General features: G+C 27.1%; 1 protein-coding gene across 1 annotated transcript in view; it reads right to left on the bottom strand.

Moving 5' to 3' along the window:
* The window catches only part of LOC129960050 (staphylococcal nuclease domain-containing protein 1-like), a 32,420-nt gene extending 16,104 nt beyond the window's left edge, over positions 1-16,316 (bottom strand). Inside the window, exons 1-10 of the mRNA XM_056073093.1 lie at positions 15,973-16,316; positions 10,298-10,441; positions 9,867-10,014; positions 9,642-9,720; positions 7,970-8,228; positions 4,314-4,463; positions 1,872-1,978; positions 1,590-1,772; positions 474-668; positions 92-275 (exon numbers count right to left, since the gene is read on the bottom strand). Of these exons, the coding sequence (XP_055929068.1) occupies positions 92-275; positions 474-668; positions 1,590-1,772; positions 1,872-1,978; positions 4,314-4,463; positions 7,970-8,228; positions 9,642-9,720; positions 9,867-10,014; positions 10,298-10,441; positions 15,973-16,026 (1,503 nt within the window). The 5' untranslated portion in view covers positions 16,027-16,316. The remainder of the gene's footprint in view (positions 1-91; positions 276-473; positions 669-1,589; positions 1,773-1,871; positions 1,979-4,313; positions 4,464-7,969; positions 8,229-9,641; positions 9,721-9,866; positions 10,015-10,297; positions 10,442-15,972) is intronic.
* Between the last annotated feature and the right edge of the window lie 6,064 nt (positions 16,317-22,380).

Here is a 22,380-nt window from a genome sequence, read left to right as displayed (position 1 = left end):
TACCAGATTTTAAAAAGTTACATTTTAAACTTTTTGCAACAATACAGCAATTTTAAATACAACAGCAGATACATAATCTTTCTTCACTTACCCCAGATAAATCAACGATTCGAAGAGGTGGAGCTTCCTTTTTACTATGCATGCCTTTTCCCGATTTTATTGCTTTTGTTTCAGCAGACAAAAGCTCATCATAATGTGCTGATCTCTGATCATCATCTGCTCGATATCTAACTACAGTAGCTAATCCTTTACTAACCAAAGCTTCTGCAACATTACTAAAAAATAAACAAAAATTAATTCAACTTTTTTAAAAATCCAGTATTAAACTAAGCTTATAACAGTATATAAGTCTTAGAAATTTAAAATAAAATGATAGTATTACACAACAAAATTTAAATATGGATCAGAAAAATTGCTTCAAGTTAGGTTTTTTTTTTTTTTTTTTTAAGTGAAAGAAGAAAATTATTACTTACATTCCACCAATTGTAACAGTGCAACAAATCTTTTCAGGGAATGTTAAATTTGCTGGCTGCTTATAGTCTACTGTAACATTAACCTTCTTTCCAATCAATTTCTTCCTGAGAAATTCTCTAGCTTCAAACATGTATGGTATTTCATACAGTACACGAGTTCGAGGCTTTCCAGAATCTGGAGCATTTTCAGGCATCCTGAAAAAATATTTTAATGTCATGAATCCTACATTCAACAGAAAATAGCAAAAAGCATAGTTTAAAATAAGTCTATTAAAAGGTTAGCTCCTTTAAAATTTTACTTAATAGGGACCGTAGAGGCAATAGAAAAAACAATTAGTAATCGTAGAGACAGATGAAAATTCATGAATGAAACAGCTCAAAATCCATAACAGAATAAAAATTTATCACTTTAAATCTGACTTGAACTTATTTCTTCACACTTAATTTGCAGCAATTATCAGATGAGGTATTGGATAATTATGTAAAGTATAAAATCACCAATTAACATATCTTTTATGATTTAAAAAAGAAAATTTACAAATACTCACAAACGACTACAAGTCTTTCAGAAGAAAATTCTAAAAACGGAATCAAAATAAGATCTACATAACAAATGCCTAGATTTTGGTAAATGATCATATTTCAGATTAAGTTTCATTTAAATGAAGTTCATCCTCTTGGCACACACTAATCCAAACTTACAGTTAAGGACAGTGATAAGTTTTTCAAAAAAAAAAAAAAAAAGTTAAAGGTATCCAAAAATTAAGAAAGTCATTACATTTCTGTATCTTTGCATAAAAATCCAATACTTATGAATTGCAAAAGTCTGAGCATGAAAATCCTTCAGTATGTCATTCACATTTACAGCTGATTTTAAAAATTAACATCAAACTGCAAAACACTTTTCAAGCACTTCATATTTAAGATCAACAGCAAATCAGTTAAATATCTTTATATTATTATGATCAGTAATATCTCCATAAATAACACAGAATTTGTTTAAAAATTCTTCCTTACTCATCATTCATCACTTTTCTTGGTTATAAAACGGCATTACAGAATACAGAAACTACTCAAAACATTCTCCGAAAGTAATTCTTATGTCTGAAATATTACCTTGGAGGCCTAATGCTCGCGAGAAATATTTTTTTGGTTGATCCATCAGCAAGCTTAACAACCATTGCATCTGCATTAATAACTTCGACAACTTTTCCTTGAAATTCCTTTTCCTTAGCTTCAATAACAGGTCCACTAGGTGTATAATCTTTCCATATACGAACACGCTTTTCTTTGGCAGATCTAAACACATTAAACAAAATTTCAATACCATATGTACAAAATGGAATGAAGTATATTGAAAGGCAAATGATAAGAAAAAATTATATAGAGCATATTTACCTTTCAGCAGCTCTAAGTTTTTCAAGACCTGTGGTCACACACTGAAGGCTCCAATCAACACATTTTGCCAATCCCTCAGATAACAGCAATTCTGTTATGTTACCATTCTACAACACACAGAAATATTTAAGTATAAAAATTTTGCAGTAATAAATTCAAATTCGTAAGATTCAGAAAAACTAATTTTATATGTAATATAAAAAAAATATATACATAATAATGAATTTAAGTATTGTACTAACAAATTTATATGCACATCAGAGTGATAAGGGAAAAATTAAACACAGAGCAGCTTAAAGACTAAAAACAAATATTTGTACTTAATATTTCAGAACATTTACAAGTAATAGGCGATAGAAGTTAAAATAAATGTCTGATAATAAGGTTTGGAAAAAAGAATAAAATAAAATATTTTATTTCTCAGGCATAAATTAAAATCGATGTACAAGAATTTAAATGTAAGCCAATCACACAATAGAAAAGGAGGAAGAGCTCTATATTTGGATAGAATACAGTCTGTATTAAGTGAATCGGCATACAAGTGCTTTTTTGCCACGGTCAATCTGATTACTTCTGAGAAAAGTAAATACTGAGTGAAGATTTCTGGTTAGTCTAAATGTTTAACCCTTTGCAGTCAAGACGGTGCATCATTTCGACATTTTATTTAATTTTAATTATTAAAAATACCTACAGAATTTAAAATGATGTAGATTCATTTTTCAGGGAAACTCAACTTAAAGCAGTTGCATGTATTTATTTCTTGGTGTAATAAACAGGTCCATGTATTAAGTAAGTAATTATACATCAAATTATATTTCCAACAGCAAAGGGTTGATTATTACTTGCCTCATGATATTTTCACTAAAAATTTGTGTCGTGTTAATGGGGTTATTCACAGATTTGTGTGATAAGACATTAATAGATGTGGAATTCATTAATACTGGAAATTTGATTTTTATCATTAACTTGCAAAGAGGTGCAATTTCATTGTAGAACAATTTAGGAAATTCACTGTTTTCAGCAAATAAATAGGAAAACATTGACAAAAATTTAATGAAAAATCAAAAGTAACCAATTTCTATGATAACAAAAAACAAAAAATATAAAATAACAGCTAATTTCACAGTTTCAAGAAGGAAAAGAACAGTTTGAAATTACTAAAAAAGGAGAATTTTATTTGGTAATTGCAAATGTTTTATTTGCAGACACAGTACTGGAAAATAATCATTTCATGGTATAAATATCAAAATTAAGCATTTAAAACAAAGTTAAAAATAAATTTTTTAGGTCAATAACTAAATTAATAATAGAAAATCGTGACAAATAACCACCTGATAGCTCAACAGAATTTTGAAAATTTATGCTTTACATCTTCAATTTCAAAGGGGGAGAAGGAGACATTAAGTAGCATATTTCTTACAATGACAAAAGAAAAAGCATTTCTAACACCATTTAATAATTGTTACAAAAAAGGATAGAAATAGAGAAAACTTCTTGAAAAAGAAAGGTGCCAATGTGGAAAAAAACTTATAACATGCAGAAAATCACAAGAATGGTTTTATTATTTTAATGATTAAGACACTTCTTCTATTTCAGTACATTTTTTTTTTTTTTTTTTTCATATTCACCACTGCAACCATCACTGCTTACATTAGTAATATTTATTAATAATTTAGTAATATTTATTAAGTATTACAAATTACACAAAAGTATCAATAACCCATCTCCATCTTTTTCAATAATGTTATTTATATGGGATGGATATCAAAATTATGCACATGCATAGTTTAGATTTGACACCAAAAAGTCAAACATTGAAATAGACGATATGCCCAATTTCCAAATATACGCACTTGATACAAATATAATGCTATGTGTAAAATAAAGGGAATCATTAAGATAAAAATCAATTTCTTACCAAGGCCCCTGCGAAAAAGTTACATAATATGCATGAATAAAAGATAATTATTTTGATTAAAAATATAATTAAAGTATAAATAAGGTTAAAGATGGAAAATAAAAGTTTAATTTATAAGAGCAATAAATAGACACATTTTAATCATGTTATTCTGTTCTTATAATCTTGAATATTTATGATTAATATACAAGAAATTTACTTGAAACAAAACATTTTTACTATATCATATAAGAAAAAATCTGTACTATAATGTAATTAAAGAAAATTCATAAAAAGGGGGAAAAAACATAAAAATTGCATGTAAGAAATTATCTAGTGGGTTTTTAAAACAATGAAAAAATATCCAAATTATAATTTCATGGGCATAATATATTCATAACATAAACCAAAAACAATTCATTAGCAATAAACAGCATCATATGAACTAACAATACCTTTAAAAAATATGTCAAGTCAGTCAAAAAAAGACAAAACAAGAAATTTTCAGCTATAAAAAAATGAATATGAATTGATGATATACTTACAGGATGAAGTACTGTTCCAAGGAAATTTTTGTTGGACACACTTTCCAGTAAAACTTCAACATCCCTTTGTAGCAAACGACACTCAGTAAAGAATTTTGCCTCTTCTGCAAAAGGCTCAGGAGTTTGGTCCTCACCAGTAAATCCATTGCACTAATAAACCAAAACAATTGAATTTCATTTATCAAAGTACAAAGCATTGACAGAAAAATCCAATTAGTATTAACCAAATGTAGAAAAGAGGGGGGGGGGAGGCATTAACTAGTAGCAGACAATATCCTTCTCAAAGGCATTAACTAAATTTGGCATAAATTTGCATATGCTGCTGACTAACATAAAATAAACATTGGTACAAAAAATTTATTCCAAATAAGTAATTCAAATTTCTACGGAAAAAAATTAATGGAATTTATTCTTACTACAGTGAAACAAAAACCAAAGTGTAATGGGGGAAAAAAAAAACCCTTCAAACTTCAGAAATACATTTTAAGTCATTTAAATCGGTTTGTAATCAGGTACACTAAAAAAAATTGCAGCTTTTACCATCACAAAATTCTTAGATTTACTTAAAACTGAAATTCAATGAAATTTTAATAACAGGAAGAATTACATTTTTTTTTTTTTTTAGTCAAAATATATATTTTTCTAAAGTTAAAAATTCTAACTTTTTAAACATTCCGCAGATCTAATCAATCATATTTAGTAAAATATTCTTGATACTACATTTTAAATTTTATAAAAATCTATTATTCTGCAACTAAAGATGACAGAATAATGAAAATACTTGTATCAAGACTAATTTTATCCATAAATTTGCAACTGTTAGAAAAATATTCTTAAATTTAGATTTTTTAAAAATTTAATTCTTTATAGGATGAAAAATTACTACTACTTTGAATATATTTTAATACGTAGTTATTTTGTATTCAATCTTTTCTTCTATTTTATTTTCTGAGTAATATTTTTGAATCATTTTTAATGAATAACCCAATTTTCTTTTCATAAGGCTATGAATAATTTTTTAGCCTAATCTAGCAAATAATTTACACTTTGTGTTTGAGATTATAAAGCATTTAAATCAGTAAGGAAATTAGAATTCAACTATTCATATAGCGAGAAAAAAAAAATGAAAATATTTGTTTTTAAAAACAATGTCCAGTTAATCACATACCAGTTGTCAATGGGCAAATGAAAATTTAAATCGTTCTGCAACGATGCAAAATTTCAGTTGTTTGAAACAATTGTATTAATTTTTTTCTAAGTATTTTCATTTATATGACAAATTTTTCACTCAAGTGATTGCTTTAAAAAAAATTAAAAAGACATTTGTAAATTAACACTTATTACTGTTATTTATACTTTGTGTGTTGGTAAACCTGGTCAAAGATAAAAAAAACTTAGATGTGTTGAATGCAAGCAACTTTTAAAGGTTAACTGATTTACTTCGTTCTTAGCATTGTTTTTTTATAATCTCATTTAAAATATTACTTCAGCATGTAATAAAAATAATCCAGCTTTTTGTCACGTTTTTATCAAACAATCCATATATTTCTATTTATGTATAATCTGAATATCTATTTTATACTCTATTATTGAATATATAAACTAATGTCACTTTAATTACATCTAAATATTTATTTTAAAATGGTCCCTGAAAATAAATTTGTATGTAATTCCCATTTCAGTTTATCAGCTGTAACTTCATCAATTTTAGACATAAAACTTTTTTTTTATTACATAAGTCAAAGTGTAAAATTTTTACAATTCATGGCTAATAGGACCAGAAGGGCAGGGCTTCAGAAATATTATTTAAGGATACAAACAACAAACTGCAATTCTTCCTTTTATTTAGAGCAATTAGCAAACTAGAAATATATGCTTATCTATAATGGTTTTGAAATCAGCCAATGGACCGCAATAACAACAGGCATCCTGTATACATGACAATAAGAAATAACAGATGATAAATATAAATTCTATAATAAAATTTCATGGCAAGTGTTGAAGTTATTTTTGTTTTTAATAGATCTTCTATCCATAAGAATAGAGCATCTTAAACAATATCAAAAATGCTCTTTAAAAGGAACTTCATTCCTGCAGCATGAAACTGCTTTTTATTTTTTCCATCTCTACATCTATACTTATATAAAGCTTAATGTGTGTGTGAGTTGGCACTCTACAGGCCAGACCGTTCGACCTAGAGCTATCAAATTTGGCACATTCATACCTTGGAGGTCGGGAATGTGCACCTGTGGTCCCTTTCTTTGAATTTTAATTAAAAACTAACTTTACCGCCAAAAAAATCTTCATTTCCCCATCGCCAAATGAGTAAGGCTTCAGTTTTTTTTTCCCCCACGCTAAAGAGGATAGACTTAAGAAATTTTCGGCAGATTATTTCAAAGGATTCTGTATATCTTCTTAAGGTTTGATGCATTTAAACTTAAACATTGTTAATTAATTGATCTTTCAGATTCATTCTGAAATACTTTTGAATTAAAATAAAACAGAATAAAGGAAATTAAAAATTTCTAATCTGCATAGCATTACCCCAACTGGCGTAGAAAATCCACGCATTTGCGTTACCATGATTGGCGTTAAAATTTCACGCATGCGCATTATTGACAACGGATACGAACTTGGTTTTGAAAGCTTAATATGTTTTCGACAGATTATTTCAAATGATTCGGTTTATTTTTTTACTGTTTGATGCATTTAAAACTAAATATTGTTAATTAATCGATCTGTTCATCATGAATCTGAGAAAATTTTGTTGAAAACTTCTTGAGATATTATATAAATTAAGAAAAATATTCTTTAGTGCCCATAAGGATTTAATACTGAGCGACTCTGTTTTCAGTATCTCATATTTTTAAAAAAATGCTTCGTTTCAGTAAAAAAAAATATTATATTAATTGCAGTTTAATCATTTCCACTTTAATTTAAAGCATAAATTCTATGGGAGCTAACAGAAAATTAGAGACATACATATTATGTTATGGCTGAAGGCATTTATAATATTATGAGTGAATTATATGACAATTAAAGTTTGAAGTTTTAAAATATTTTAATGAAGAAGCAATCAAAATGGGAGTTCCATAAAATATTTAATTATTAAAATTTTAAACGTGCATTAAGATTGGCGAACCGGCTGGTCGTCAAAGGCGGCTAGTTTTGAATAAAATATTTTCATTTGGCCTTGTCCGCAAATATATTCTACATAGCAAACATTCTATTAAAAACTTTTATTGTACAAAATATTTAATAGTCTTCCAAATTCTTTCATATTATTTCAAAAGAATATTCAGTCGACTACCTCTTTATTAATTTATGCATGAAATGAATTTGATCTAAAAAAATCCAGCCTATTTTAAACTTGCAATCATTTAAAAATTTGTGTTGTTATATAGAGCTGTATATCTACATCAACAGTGAATCAATTTCATTGACAATTAAGCTAGAGGTCTGCCAGCTTAATTGATCATTTGAAAAAACAAATTGAATGAAAACTCAGATTTCAATTTCTGAATCCCAACCAAAAGAAAACGTAGAAAAGCAGAATAACTTCATAAAAAAATTGTATAGAATTAGATGAAAAAATTCAGTCCATTAAAGCACAAAAATTTCAAGACAAACTGAAGTAGAAGGTACAAATTACTTACCCTGATTCCAGAAAGCATAAGTTTAATATAATAATATTCTGGAAAATCATCAGAATACAAAAGCACACGCAGGGTGCTACCATCTACAACATGTTCTACAATAGCTTTTACAGGCTTTAAATGCAGAGAGTCCTTGAAATGCTGAGGATTTTCTATGTTCCATCTAATATCTCTAACGTGATCTTGAGCATTAGGTCCATGTTTACCTTTACCCGCTGCTTTTGCTACATCTTCCAACTCAATTAACTTTTGGATATACCTGAAGAAATAAATTAAAAGAAAATAAGTTCAAATCTAAATTTGAAATTAATTTTTTTCTTTCATTTCAAATTATGAAAAATTCATGACATTTACAGAAATATTTCATTTTTTTAATCACTTTTTTAAAAAGTCACTAAACTTTCAGCTAATGCAATTTGCTTTACAGTTAATATTGATAAGCATTAAACATTTTAATGAAATGGCTTAAGAGAATAGCAAACAAAGCACTTTGAATAGACATAAGATATTTGTCTAATTAAGATTTAAAAAAGAATCAACAATTGTAATAAAAGTTTCATCATAATATATCGTTATAACAAATAATGTGTACTTCATAAATTTTTCAGGTCAAAGTGTAGTTTAGTGCACAACACCCCCAAGTTTGTCGCCAATATGATAACAACAAAACGATCTTGTAACAATCCTAATGCTGTTTTGTTTACTATTTTTTGCAATTGTTGAGTAGTACATGAACTACAACTATTGTATGAAAAATGTTAAATTAAAAATAATAAAAAAATATCTATTAAAAATTTTAATTTAATTTTGTATTATAATTAAAAGGTTTTTTTTTTTTTTTTTTTTTTTTTTTACTACTACTACTAAGACACTGCAATTTTATTTTTAATGAGAATACAAACAGAAAATATTTACTCAATATTTATTCTTTTGCAATTTTTAACTGCCAGTATGCACTTTAAAAAATCATCTGAATTCTTACTTTAAAAATCTTCTGCAATGCAGTTCTCGTAATTCTTTTTGTGCTCCGATGATTCCTTTGATAATTTGTTGTATCGGTAACTGTGCAAGAACGGATGTCTGGTGAGTGGATTATATTATATTTATTTACAAGCTTATTAAGTTAGGAAAGGATTTTGTTTGTATCTACTGTCCCTGTTATCCACACACTCCTTATGTTCAATGTGCTAGCGAAGCTACTAGGTTCTCACTCCCGCTGCTACCAAAGTCATAGGATGTTTTTGTTTTTTTTAAGTTAAAAAATTCTACCTGGTCCCTTCTTCAGACGCCAAAAAGCATCGCATGTTCTAAATTTTGCTCTTTAAACAACAGATCAGCACAGCTGGTTTGAAAAATTTTAATAAAAATTTTGGATACTGATTGAATAAATCTCAGATTAAAATAAAAATTACAATACTTATCAGCAAAGATCATAATTTTAATGCAGAAAGAGGTAACCATAACTGTTTCACAGAAGTGTTTATCTTGTCAGCCATCCTTTACACAGCAAAAGGCACACTAAACTACACTTTTATTGTTTTTCATTTTGATTTGTTACAAGTATGATGATTTTCTTGGTATATCATAAGTTCACATTTGCAACAATAAATTAAAACTTTTCTAAAACATGTAGATCAGGCCAAATTATTTATAATAGATTCAAAATGCATACTCATTATTTCTAACACCATGTCGGGGAGAAACAAATCCTTCTGAAACCAATGACTCTGCAACATTCTCAGCAGATGTATCTGTCAAAGAAAAAAAAAACATACATAATAAAAATATTTTAAAGAATACTGGTTTAAGGGGGGGGGGATAACATTTATACACAAAACATTATGAAAAATATATTTAATGAATAAAATTAACTCTTACTGGGAAAAACAATGTATACCTGTCCCATTATAAACAATGCCGTATTCACGTGTAGCCTTCTTTTCCGTAGTTGTTGTTTGCCCCTTGTTTTGTTTTTCATAAGTAAAACAAACTCTTTTGCCAATCAATTTTTTTCGCAGAAATTCTCTAGCTTCAAATGCAAATGGCTACAAAATAAAGAAATAAACCATTTCAAATAAGGCAATCTAAAAGTAATAAAAAATATTTCCATGTAGCCTAATATTATCGAAAAAAAAATTGCTTCAAATTACAATGTTTTTCAAAACAAAATCTATAATAATCAATCTTTATTTAACATAAAAAGCATTTTCATTAAATATATATCCTTTTAATTTTAAAATAAGAGGAAAAGAAAGTTATCTTGAAATAAATGCATTAAAATACATATGATAAATAAATTAATACATGCTTATTCTAAAAATTATTTACCTCATCTTTAGTAGCCCCTTCACCATTATTATTTGGACGGCGAGCTAGTTTCGGTGCAGTGATTCCAGTTAAGATTATAGTTATTTCATCTGGTGGACCACCTTTAGGCTGACCTCTAATTACAATTGTATCGCCAGAATTCACCTAAAACAGAAGCCAAAGATACACAAGATAGCCACTTACAACTGCATGCACAGACTACAGTACCATATAATTGAAGATGGTACTTTACTTTTTTTTTCATAAATCCTATGATGAGAATAATATGTATATAAAATTTTATTGCACTTGCCTGAGCTGTTTTCTTTGAACTGAACACCAAAACCTTATTTTATTGCCACTATTTCATATCTCGTAAAAGAGCATCATAAATACAAGTAACAAATGCGAGCACAAAAAGTTTTTCCCAATTTTAGAATAAAACAGCTAATCAATGCTTTTTGTGAACAAATTAGAAGATTAAAAAACTACAAGAGATTATGATAATGCTGATTATAAATTATACACAGGATTCAACTTACAGTAGTATATGGATTTACAACAAACAATATATATGTTGTCAAAGCAAATGAAATATGACAATATAAGAACAACTCGCAATTATTTTATTAACAAATTAAAACCAGTGAAAATGGATTCAAAATGCGTGCATTACTATATTTTAAAAACGATCGTCTAACAAAATAATATGGTATAGTTAACAAATTGCAATTTTTTTAAAGGTGATAAACTTTAAAATATGATTAGTTATCTAACTGTATTCTTTAGTTATTCATAGAATTTTCAACCATTTGGCATGATTTGGCAGAAAATAAAAATTAATACTGTCTTCTTAATTTTACCAACTTAAGGAACTGCTTTTAAAAATCGAGAAATTTTACTCATACTTTTCATTACAATAGTAAAATTAGAGAAATCAAATTCTCATAACTCAATGGAATATATATATAAAGATAAAAAAACATACTGGTTTTCCAAATGAAATATCATTACAATTAAAAGTAATTCAATGGAAAACAATTATCTAAATTCTTATTTTACATGTATAACACTGCAACATAAATTTCACAAGTAAACTTTTTAATGCAAATATGAAAAGATTAAGAATGACTAAGATTAAGGTAATTATTTGCAACCACAAATAGTTACAAATAAAGTAACAAAAAGAAAATAAAAAAAATCATTAAATATTTAATTTTATGTACTGATACTTTAAGGTGCAAGACATATACAAGAAAATGAAATAAAATCTAAAAATACCAACTTCTAGTTGTCATAAGATATCTATCTGCACAGTAAGAATTTTAGGAAAAAATATGAAGTGCTAAAAATATAAATATTTAAGAAAAGGAAAATTAATATTTTTCTAAGGGAATTACAACTGATGTTTTCTATTGTAGACATATTTTAAACAAACAAAATATCTTTAGCTACAAAGTATCCATAACCACTAATCTATTTTTAATTACATAAAACCTTTGAAACTTCCATCAAACCCCTTCCCCCAAAAAATGAATGTTTTCATTTTACACAGGAGATTTTTATCATTGTACTCCAAAATTATTACATAATACTGCCGTGCATGTCTTTCATCTAATTTAATGTTCCTATCTAATCTAAGCAGAATATGAATCGTATGCTGATAAATTTACAAACTGGTTTTACCTAGATTTAAATATCAAAACATTTTGCTCACAGTAAATAAGTAAAAGCTATCAAAATAATTCATTTTTGATAAAATATTTATAAATGTCCATTTATATATAATCTTAATGTTCAATTATTACACACTTTTTAAATTTCAAAAGTAAAAACCTATTAAATTATAGAGGAAGGGAAATAAGTAAACTAGTTGAATTGAAATATTACTTTAAACTGAGATCTACAGCATTTTCTTATATCATCAAGATGGAAAATTTAAATTCAGAGATTTTAGCAAACTTTATTAATATTATTGTTATAAAATTCACAGCCAAAATAAGTGACCATTCATACAAATTGCTTTTTTAAAATTTAAAACTAAAGCTACATTAATTATTTTAATATATTTAAATGATCACAATAAATATATTCTTGAATGAATTAAATCTCAGGAAAATTTATTAATGTTCATTCTGATTATCTTATATGACAAAAATAAAGATATTAAATTTGCAAAATTACAAGTAAATTACATCGTAGTTGTAAAATTCATTAAAATGCCAAAATGAAACAAATTTTTATTTTATCAAAATTATATACAGTGAATATTAAAAATAAGAAAAAGAGAAGATATCAGATATATCCGATTTCTTTTCTTCTATATTATATACATATGAAAAGCCCATTCATTTCTCTAAATTAGTATATAGAAACTATATAAAGATAAAATATTTACTAAAATAACCAGACCCATGGAAAAAATTCTACCACTATAGAATAAAAAAGAAAAGAAAATTAAGATTTTAGAAAAAATAAACAAAGAGCATCCAAAGCATGGGCATAAACAAGGCAATGTAATAATAGTACAAAAGAACTAAAAGATTAAAAAAAAAAATATTTTTCTTTTACAAAAATAAATAAGTCAAAGCAGAATAAGGTTACAAAAAATTTAATAAGTGGAAACATATTGGGCAATTCAGACCAAAACACTGACACTAAGAAACAAATGTAATGGGATGACATTAAATTTATATATAGATCTACCAGACTGTAGTATATTTTTAAATACAATAATTTTTCTCATATTAAAATGCTCGTAACAGAACAATAAAATTTTATAGTAGAAATTCTCAACTACAGAAAAAAATTACAGGAACAATCAATTTTCAACAGAAGTAAAATTCTATAGGACCCCCTCCCCCCATCAAGAGTTCAAATACCATTTCAAGGCAAAATTCATCCCACCACATACAAAATTATAAATATTATATATTGCACATTTATAAATTTCTATTGGAAATTATTTATTATAATTCTCTGAGGTTAGCTTATATCTTGTACAATACTACTACTGATTCTACAGGCTTCCACAAAAGAAATTTTGTTAAATACACCTAATATTTTCTATCCATCTTGTTATCTCTTGAATTTCAATTCCACTTTGTCCTTCAATTTCTTAATGATTATACAAAAAAAATTACCTTTCGCATAACTATTTATATTTAAATTATAATTGAAAAGTTTACCATACAATTTCTAAAGTTCATAATTAACAAGATACACTAACAAGAAAGAAGTCATCATATTTGCAGCTTCTAAACAGTCATTTCTATACAACAATGACGGAGTATTTTCCACAAGCACTTTTAAATTAATCAAAAATCAAGAACAAACGTACAAAAAAGGCCTGAAAAAAAATTCTACAGTTTCTTAGAAAAAATTATTTTAAAGTAATAAGAAAACCACTGCATGCTTGTTTAATTAGTATAAAGCTTTTGGAATAGCTAATAGTGGCCTCATAATTTGTGAAAATACTTTCACAATGTCTTTCAGATTTTTCAGTATTAGTCAATAAGAATATTTCGAAAATTAATCTTGATAATAAAACATACCAAATATTTTTTTTTTCTGTTAAATTTACATTTTATTTTTTTTATAATTTTGGGCTAAAATGGATAACAATGTACTAAACGTCAAGATCTTAATCAAAAGGATAAGTCTGCACTTTATTGATCAAGCTTATACATTATGATGAACTTGATCAAAACAGATATTAAGCAATTAACCAATGCACTTTATTGAAACCACTATCTAATGCAGTATGTAACCAAATTGTTTTCATTTTAAATTTAAGGATTCCTTTATTCAAAATAGTCCATCAATGTCTCAAAATTAATAAAAAAAATTTCAAAGTTTTTTTGTTTTTGTTTTTTTCCTTTTTTGTCCCCACCCCTCAAGAAGAATTTGTATCAACAGAACATCTGACTTCATCATGTTTTCTCTTTAATCCTAAGACCACAATTTCAACTAATGCAAAATGCTCATTGTTTCGTAAGAACTTATTTTCTCTACTCATCAAGATTATTTAAATTTATATTTTTTATATGCTTTTTCCCCAAGTAAAATTTCAAAAGACTAATTTCCTTGCAACAAGGATTACAGGTTGTTTTTTTAATGCTTATTATTATTAATACATAAAATTTAAATAAAGTAAATAATAAAAAAGATTATGCTTCATATATTTTAGAAGGTTAATAGTTAAGATGCGCGAGTCTCAAAGAAAAGTATAAAAAAGTTTTATAAATCGTTATTTCATAAAATTAATCAGTAGTTAAAAAAATCTTTACTTAGAAAATGTTCTGAATGAAAAGAAGGGATAGATTAGATTTAACATGAGAATAGAAAACTGAATAGATTTAATCAAACTTCAGTTTCCAGTTAATTAAACATCTCAAGTTTTTTTAGATAACTAGAAGTTAGTTAATTGCAATGTATCTCTAAGAAAGTTGCAAAACATATTACTCATATGCAAAAATATTACATTTTTTTAAACTCCATATCTGGATAACAAATCTTAGAAAACTGGACGATAGCTTATATGCAATATAAATAACTAATCAGCATAAATGAGTTACATTTCATAACTTTGTTAAACTGTTAGTGGAACAATTTGAAACATTCAGAAGAAAATAGAACAATTTAAGAACAAGGAACCAATCATTGATTAAATATTAAGAATCAGCTATTTAATTGGCTATATGATGTAATATAATTTAAAAAAATTTAAAAGCCTAAGGTGTTGCGGAATATCCCAGAAAAAGGTTAAATTTACTAATAGCACTGATCGCACCATACTGCTATACGAAATAATATGTTTTGAGCTAACATCTTTTACAGAATGTTATAGCACATTAAACAGCAAAATCAAATTTATAATGTACTGCTGGTTACTATTATTAGTTACAGTAATTAAACTATTTAAATATTCAAAAGCAATTATTAAATTTTGCAAACAAAGATAAAATCTGCAAAAAAAAAAAAAAAAAAAACTTTCATTAATAGATAAAATATTAGCAAAAAAATATGACTTTATCCCAAATAGAATAAAATGAATTATTTCAAAGATCCATTCATGAAATGTAAGCTAATTCCATTTTAAAATTATGTTCTTGATTAAAAGACTTTTATACCAGAAGAACATGTTCGAATATGCAGCACAGATGAAATCGAAATAAATCAATATATTTAAAAGAAATCAGCGAATCTATATTAAACGCATTTTCCGAATAAATATTTTCGGCAGTATTACAAATCAAAATAAAACAATACAAAACTACACTAAATTAAAAAGAAAAATTGTTACTTGAAAAATTTATTTTTTATAAATTTTTAGATAAACAAGCTGATTTAAATAATTCGCAAAAAAAAAAAAAAAAAAGAAATCGCTAAAAAATGCTAGGCCTGCTATTAAATTATCTTGGAAAGCCACGTGTGTTCACCGACGTGCCCAATTAAAAACAATTAAAAACATTTAATAATAAAAAAAAAGAATTAATCATTTCATTTCACTTGATAAGCACAAAAAATATAATTAAAAAAATTCGTTAAGAACAATGAGTTTTGTTTTTTTTCCTTTTTAGCTATTACGTATCTAAGAGTGCCGATATTGTCAAATCGCATGTTTGGAGTAACCTAGTATACATTTTATGAGGTCAGTGACCACTGTTTATATAGATCTAAGTTTTTTAACTCACCTGTTTAACAATACCATACCCAGTAACTATTACAGGTGGCTGCTGAGTTGTCATGATTGATAAAATTAAATTTCAAATGTAACAAAACTCGAACAAATTTCGAACACGTTGGCCAATATGGTCGATACACCAAATTTAAATCAATTAACAAGAAATATACTCTACAGACATTAACAATTATTTCAATTTAAATAAATCATTATTCAACATCAAAAACACAACAAATATCATATAAATAAAAATAGTTGCTTAAATAGTATTTATAACTTAAACACAGTAACACACGAGTTATATGATCACAAGCCGCTACGTCTCTGAACCTGTCCAACAAGTCGCTAGCAGACGAGATGATGTGGCCAAACGGTTAGACACGGCTTCTTGCGTCTAATCTCTTTTCCTTAAAAATTCCAAAAAGGGGCCCCATAACTAGTTTCTTGACTTTTATGTTTCTCCTTACAACAATGAATTTTATCAATGTAAAATATGAAAATCACATGATGGTTTCAAAATAGAAGAGGAAGAGGAATCCATTGATTTATTTAATAAAATTCTAAAAATATTAACAAGAATTAATTAAAGAAAATATGAAGAAACTAAAATAATTTTGAATTTAAAATATATTCTTTACAGGTTTTAAGTAAAAAGGACACTGATATTTCCTATGAGTAAATGTTTCTAATCAAAATTGCTTTACTCTGAAAGGTTTATTAGCTTCAAATTTTATTTAATTAATACCTCATAATTTTGAGTTAGAAAAGAAGTGTAGGGTAATCACCGAAAAGAATCAATTATAAAGGAAAGACTATACAACTTTATACTTTGAATGATTAACTTTTTTTTTCGGTGTATGTAGCCTGGTGATTATTTCGAGAACAGCTTTGATTAACAAGAAGGTGAAACTAAACTAAATGAGGACGCTGGACAACATTGGGTTTTTTGGCAAAATGGTTGTGCTCCTTTATTATAATCTTTGTAACAGACATGAAGTAATGAAAAACAACTCTTGTTTAGGGAAGACGAATATTTTAAGAGCGGTTATTACGTAACCAATATCAAAAAGTCACAAATACAAGTGATCAATACTTTTCAAAGAGGGGTGTGATTCAAATCCTTGATACGATCTTACTGATGATATTTCGATTACAGGTTTTGGATCACGATAGAAAGTAACAATCGATACGATATCACTGAAATTTACCGGAGCGGTGACTTCACTGGAAAGTAACAATCGATACGATCTGTCCAATGGAAGCTCACGAAAGAAATCTGTGATTGGATTGAATAGTGGACGGACCGGTTATTCGTGGAATTATCGTATCGTATCATTGAATTGCATATCACTGAAATTTATCGGAGCGGTGATTTTACCGGAAAGTGCGAGGCTTCACTGGAAAGTGCGAAGTCACCGCTCCACTTTACGGGAGTGACCGATATTCATATTTGATGATGCACTATTCCATACAGATCATTTTTAATTGCTCGTGACATGATTGACTATGATTACATGTATTATGTTTACTGCTGGCGCCATCTATTGGTAGAATATAGGACTAAAGTAAACATTTTAAAGAAATGACATATATTTTTAACTCACCTTTTCCAGAAAAGGGTTCACTCTAATAAATAAATAGTTTTGAGAAAAAAATAAAATTTATGAAGTAAGCTGAAACAGATAAATTAATTCAATCACACGTTAATTAGATTAGTAAATTAAGTATTAATTACAATTAATAAATTTTATATTTAATATTAAGTAATAATTTTTAATTAATAATATGATTGAAATAACAGATATTTGGAACGCTTATTCAAAAATAACAATAGCAATATTATTTGTTATTCAAAAAATCGTAGATTATGCATCTCTACTCTTGTTCACTTGTCCATAGACATACAAAAGAGTATGTGGCTTTTGGTCAACATATTTTTAAGGCTTAATCTTATTTCAACAGTAAAAAATTCGGCACTGTCCGAGGGAATCTTCCTCGATGGCACGATACGACATCAACAGTGTTTCCGATTCATACCTTGTATATAGAAAGAACAACAAAATTAGTGTTTTTATTCAGTGTATGAATATGGCTTTTCAGCTTCTACACTTGTGGTCAAAACTATGGACAACCTTCCAATAAAAAGAATTCTTCTGAGATGACACGCAACATTCTCTTTTTATAATATACCATAGATCTACATGTGAATGAAAAAAAGTACTGAGCCAGTAATACAATGTCACGTTTTTCAATATGGAACTTTTTATAACAGAGTTGGTGATAGTGTAGGTTCAAAGGGACAATCCCCCCCCCCTCCGGTCGTTAATCACTTCTTCCACCCGTTTGAAATGGGGTCAATTCATGTGACGTAAAAGTCACATGTCATGTACGTCTTGCGCATGGCATTTAAGTTTCATCCGCACCGCTTTCGGCGATCAGTCTGCCATTAACGTTCTCCGCCGAGTATGAAGCGGATTTTTTTGTTTACATTTAAGGTTATAATTTATGAGTCATTTTCTTTCCTCTTATTATGTGTTAACAGAGGAAATACAGGTGTGCTGATGGATGCATGCTTTAATGCGAAATACAAGAGTGACTGTCACGATAAAATGTTTTCTTATTTTCCTTTCAACAACCTGACTTGGGTTGATAGCTTTGGTATTGATTTTTTCAAGCCTTCGAAGTCGGTGATATGCTCCGATCATTTTGAAGAATTCATTCAGTGTGTGTCCTTTTATTAAATATAGCTGTTCCAGTAATTTGTTAGTAAAACTCTTCGAAGAAAAAGAAATCGGTAAGCGATTTACCGTCAAAAACAACCAAACAAAATCGTGAGTTCATTTCTAATTTACTTTATTCACATTTGATGAAATTTCTGATAATTTTGAATATGCTTAGAAAGTTTTAAAATGTTTACATGAATATTACATTTTTTTTTTTTTTTTTTTTTTTTTTTTTTTTTTACAAAATCTTATCTAAATTTAATTAATGTAAATAAACAAACTCCTGTTGCAAAAATAACAACTGCTTTAATGCTAAACTTAGGTGGAAATGAATATTAATAGTTTTCTAATAACATTTGCAGATTTGTGATGGATTCAAAGTGAATTTATATCAAACAAATTTTCTATTGTTAAAAATGAAATGTCAAAAGTTTATTGTATTTAAACTGAAGTTGACTGTTATCATAATATCCTGTTATAACACTGTGCAACTCAGTGATTTCTGTTTTAATAAATAAAGGTCTTTTCATTGAAAATCAATTTCCATATCAGCATTTATTATATAATTTTTTTCCCCAAATTCAATACTACATGCATGCTTCACTTTTTTTTTTTTTTTTTCTTCTTTAACATATAAATTTTGAATTATAAAATTCTGTGAAAGCATAAAAGTGTTTCTTTCAACTCCTCTTTATATCCTATTTAACTTCTCTCTCTCTCTCTCTCTCTCTCTTTATATATATATATATATATATATATCATGACCTTATTCTTGTTTATTAAATTTACTATATTGTATGTTTTTATTTTATGATATTCATTCAATGTAATTTTTATCAATGCAACTTTAGCATTAAAAAAAATTCATAAATGTTCTGCTTTAAAAGTATATTGTTCAACATTATGTTTTTATTAGTGATAAAAAAAACTGCTCTTTAGTACCTAGGATGTTTCTGTTGAATAAAATTGATTTCATTATTTACATTGACTTTCTTGTCATACTGTGTTTATATTATTTCTAAGTGTCTAGAAAAATAAATGTTGATGAATAGTAAATAGTTTTTTTTTTTAGTTTTTTTGAATTAGTGAGTACATTGAAACATACATTTGATCATATTTTTTCAAATAATTATCTCATATATTTTATCTCTCTCTCTCTCTATATATATATATATAATTGTAATGTGTAAATAAAAATTATGAAAGCGTGATTTTGTTTCTTTTCCTTTTATATTTTATAATTTGAATTTGTAAATATAATTTATTCAATATATACTAATTTGAGTTTCATGTTCTTTCCTCTGAGAAAACTGAAAACATCAGTCTCAATATTTAAAAAATAATTACATAAGAAAAAAATATAATAATTTTATTAGTAAGCTTTAAAACATTAGCTTATCTAAGAGTAATAATTATTTTTAAAAAGAACTAACTGGGAGAACTATATTCATAAGATTCAACATTCAATAATAGTCATCATAGTTAATCATAGTCATTTGTCAAAATGTATCCTTTGGATAAAAAAAAGGGGGGAGGAAAGGGAGGATTAAAGCGGCACCAAACGAAATAAAAAGCGAAGTTAATTAATTATGCAAAAACAATAAATCCATTGGAAATACTAATTAAAATTTTAATATAAGAAATAAAATTATAAAACTAAGAAAATTTGAAGGAAATAATTCAAAATAATATCTTTAAAAAAAAATCAGAAGTTTTTAATAATTGATCGGCTAGCGTAATATTTACTAAACAATGGTTACGTCAACGTTATCTGCAGACATCACAACATGCGCAGAACGGTTTTTTTTGGTACCTGACACGTGACCGTGTTAATTAAAATAATTTAAAAATAATTATTACTCTTAGATAAGTTAATATTTTAAAGCTTACTAATAAAAGTATTATACTTTTTTTCTTATGTAATTACTTATATAAATATTGAGACTTTGATGTTTTCAGTTTGCTCAGAGGAAAGAACATGAAACTCAAATTAGTATATATATTGAATAAATTATGTTTGCAATTTCAAATTATGAAATTTAAAAGGTATGGATACCATTTTTTAAATCTATGCACCTTATGAATAAATAATTTCATTTTAATTTGTAGAAATCATTAAAGGAAAAGAAACAAAATCACGCTTTCATAATTTTTATTTACACATTACAAATATATATATAGAGAGAGCGAGAGATAAAATATATGTGATAATTATTTGAAAAAATATGATCAAGTGTATGTTTCAATGTACACACTAATTCAAAAAAACTAAAAAAAAACACCCTATTTACTATTTATCACCATTTATTTTTCCAGACACTAATAATATAAACACAGTATGACAAAATGTCAATGTAAATGATGAAATCAATTTTATTCAATTTATTTCTATTTTCATTGCTCATCGGTTTTCGATTGCCACAAGTTCTACTGGTCACGTTATGTCCAGATTCAAGTGCCTGCTATTTCTGTACCCTCAGGCAAATTAATTTTGTTACTTGAACTCAAAGACAGTTCTTTGTGCTTTTAATTAATAATTATTTTTTTCGATTCATCTTTTTAAGTGATTTGTAAAAGAAAGGGGGGAGGGAGGAAAAAAGAGTGATACCTGATTCAGAAAGAAAAGCGATTAGGCATACACCTAGCCTTGGCAGCTAATTGTTAAAAGAGCCTCGTATTTTATTCAAACATGCCAAGCAATCGAAATAAAACTACATAATTAGCTATTTTTAAATCATCCTCAAACTTTATTAATTAAATATTTCTCTTCTTAAACACAACCATAAGCTGGAAATGTGGAAATCGTAAATGAATAAGCATTTCACCGAAGTCAAATTTGGAGATATAAGTTCAAAATACCTTAGGAGTCTCAGTAGGCAGAGCTTCAGTCTCATAATCACTAAAAAAAAATCCTAAATTAAGCATCAGGAAGTAGGGATGACGAATATTTTAAGAGCGGTTATTACGTAACCAGTATCAAAAAGTCACAAATATAAGTGATCAATACTTTTCAAAGAGGGATGTGATTCAAATCCTTGATACGATCTTACTGATGATATTTCGATTACAGGTTTTGGATCACGATAGAAAGTAACAATTGATACGATATCACTGAAATTTGCCGGAGCGGTGACTTCACTGGTAAGTAACAATCAATGCGATCTGTCCAATGGAAGCTCACGAAAGAAATCTGTGATTAGATTGAATAGTGGACGGACCGGTTATTCGTGGAATTATCGTATCGTATCATTGAATTGCATATCACTGAAATTTATCGGAGCGGTGATTTCACCGGAAAGTGCGAGGCTTCACTGGAAAGTGCGAAGTCACCGCTCCACTTTACGGGAGTGACCGATATTCGTATTTGATGATGCACTATTCCATGTAGATCATTTTAAATTGCTCGTGACATGATTCACTTTGATTACATGTATTATGTTTACTGCTGGCGCCATCTATTGGTAGAATATAGGACTAAAGTAAATATTTTAAAGAAATGACATATATTTTTAATTCACCTTTTCCAGAAAATGGTTCACTCTAATAAATAAATAGTTTTGAGAAAAAAATAAAATTTAAGAAGTAAGCTGAAACAGATAAATTAATTCAATCACACGTTAATTAGATTAGTAAATTAAGTATTAATTACAATTAATAAATTATATATTTAATATTAAGTAATAATTTTTATTTAA

The sequence above is a fragment of the Argiope bruennichi genome, chromosome X2, assembly GCF_947563725.1.
Source record: "Argiope bruennichi chromosome X2, qqArgBrue1.1, whole genome shotgun sequence".
NCBI classification, from domain to species: Eukaryota; Metazoa; Arthropoda; class Arachnida; order Araneae; family Araneidae; genus Argiope; species Argiope bruennichi.
Note: the sequence above shows the minus strand (reverse complement) of the source record. Positions and strands in the feature narration are given on the sequence as shown.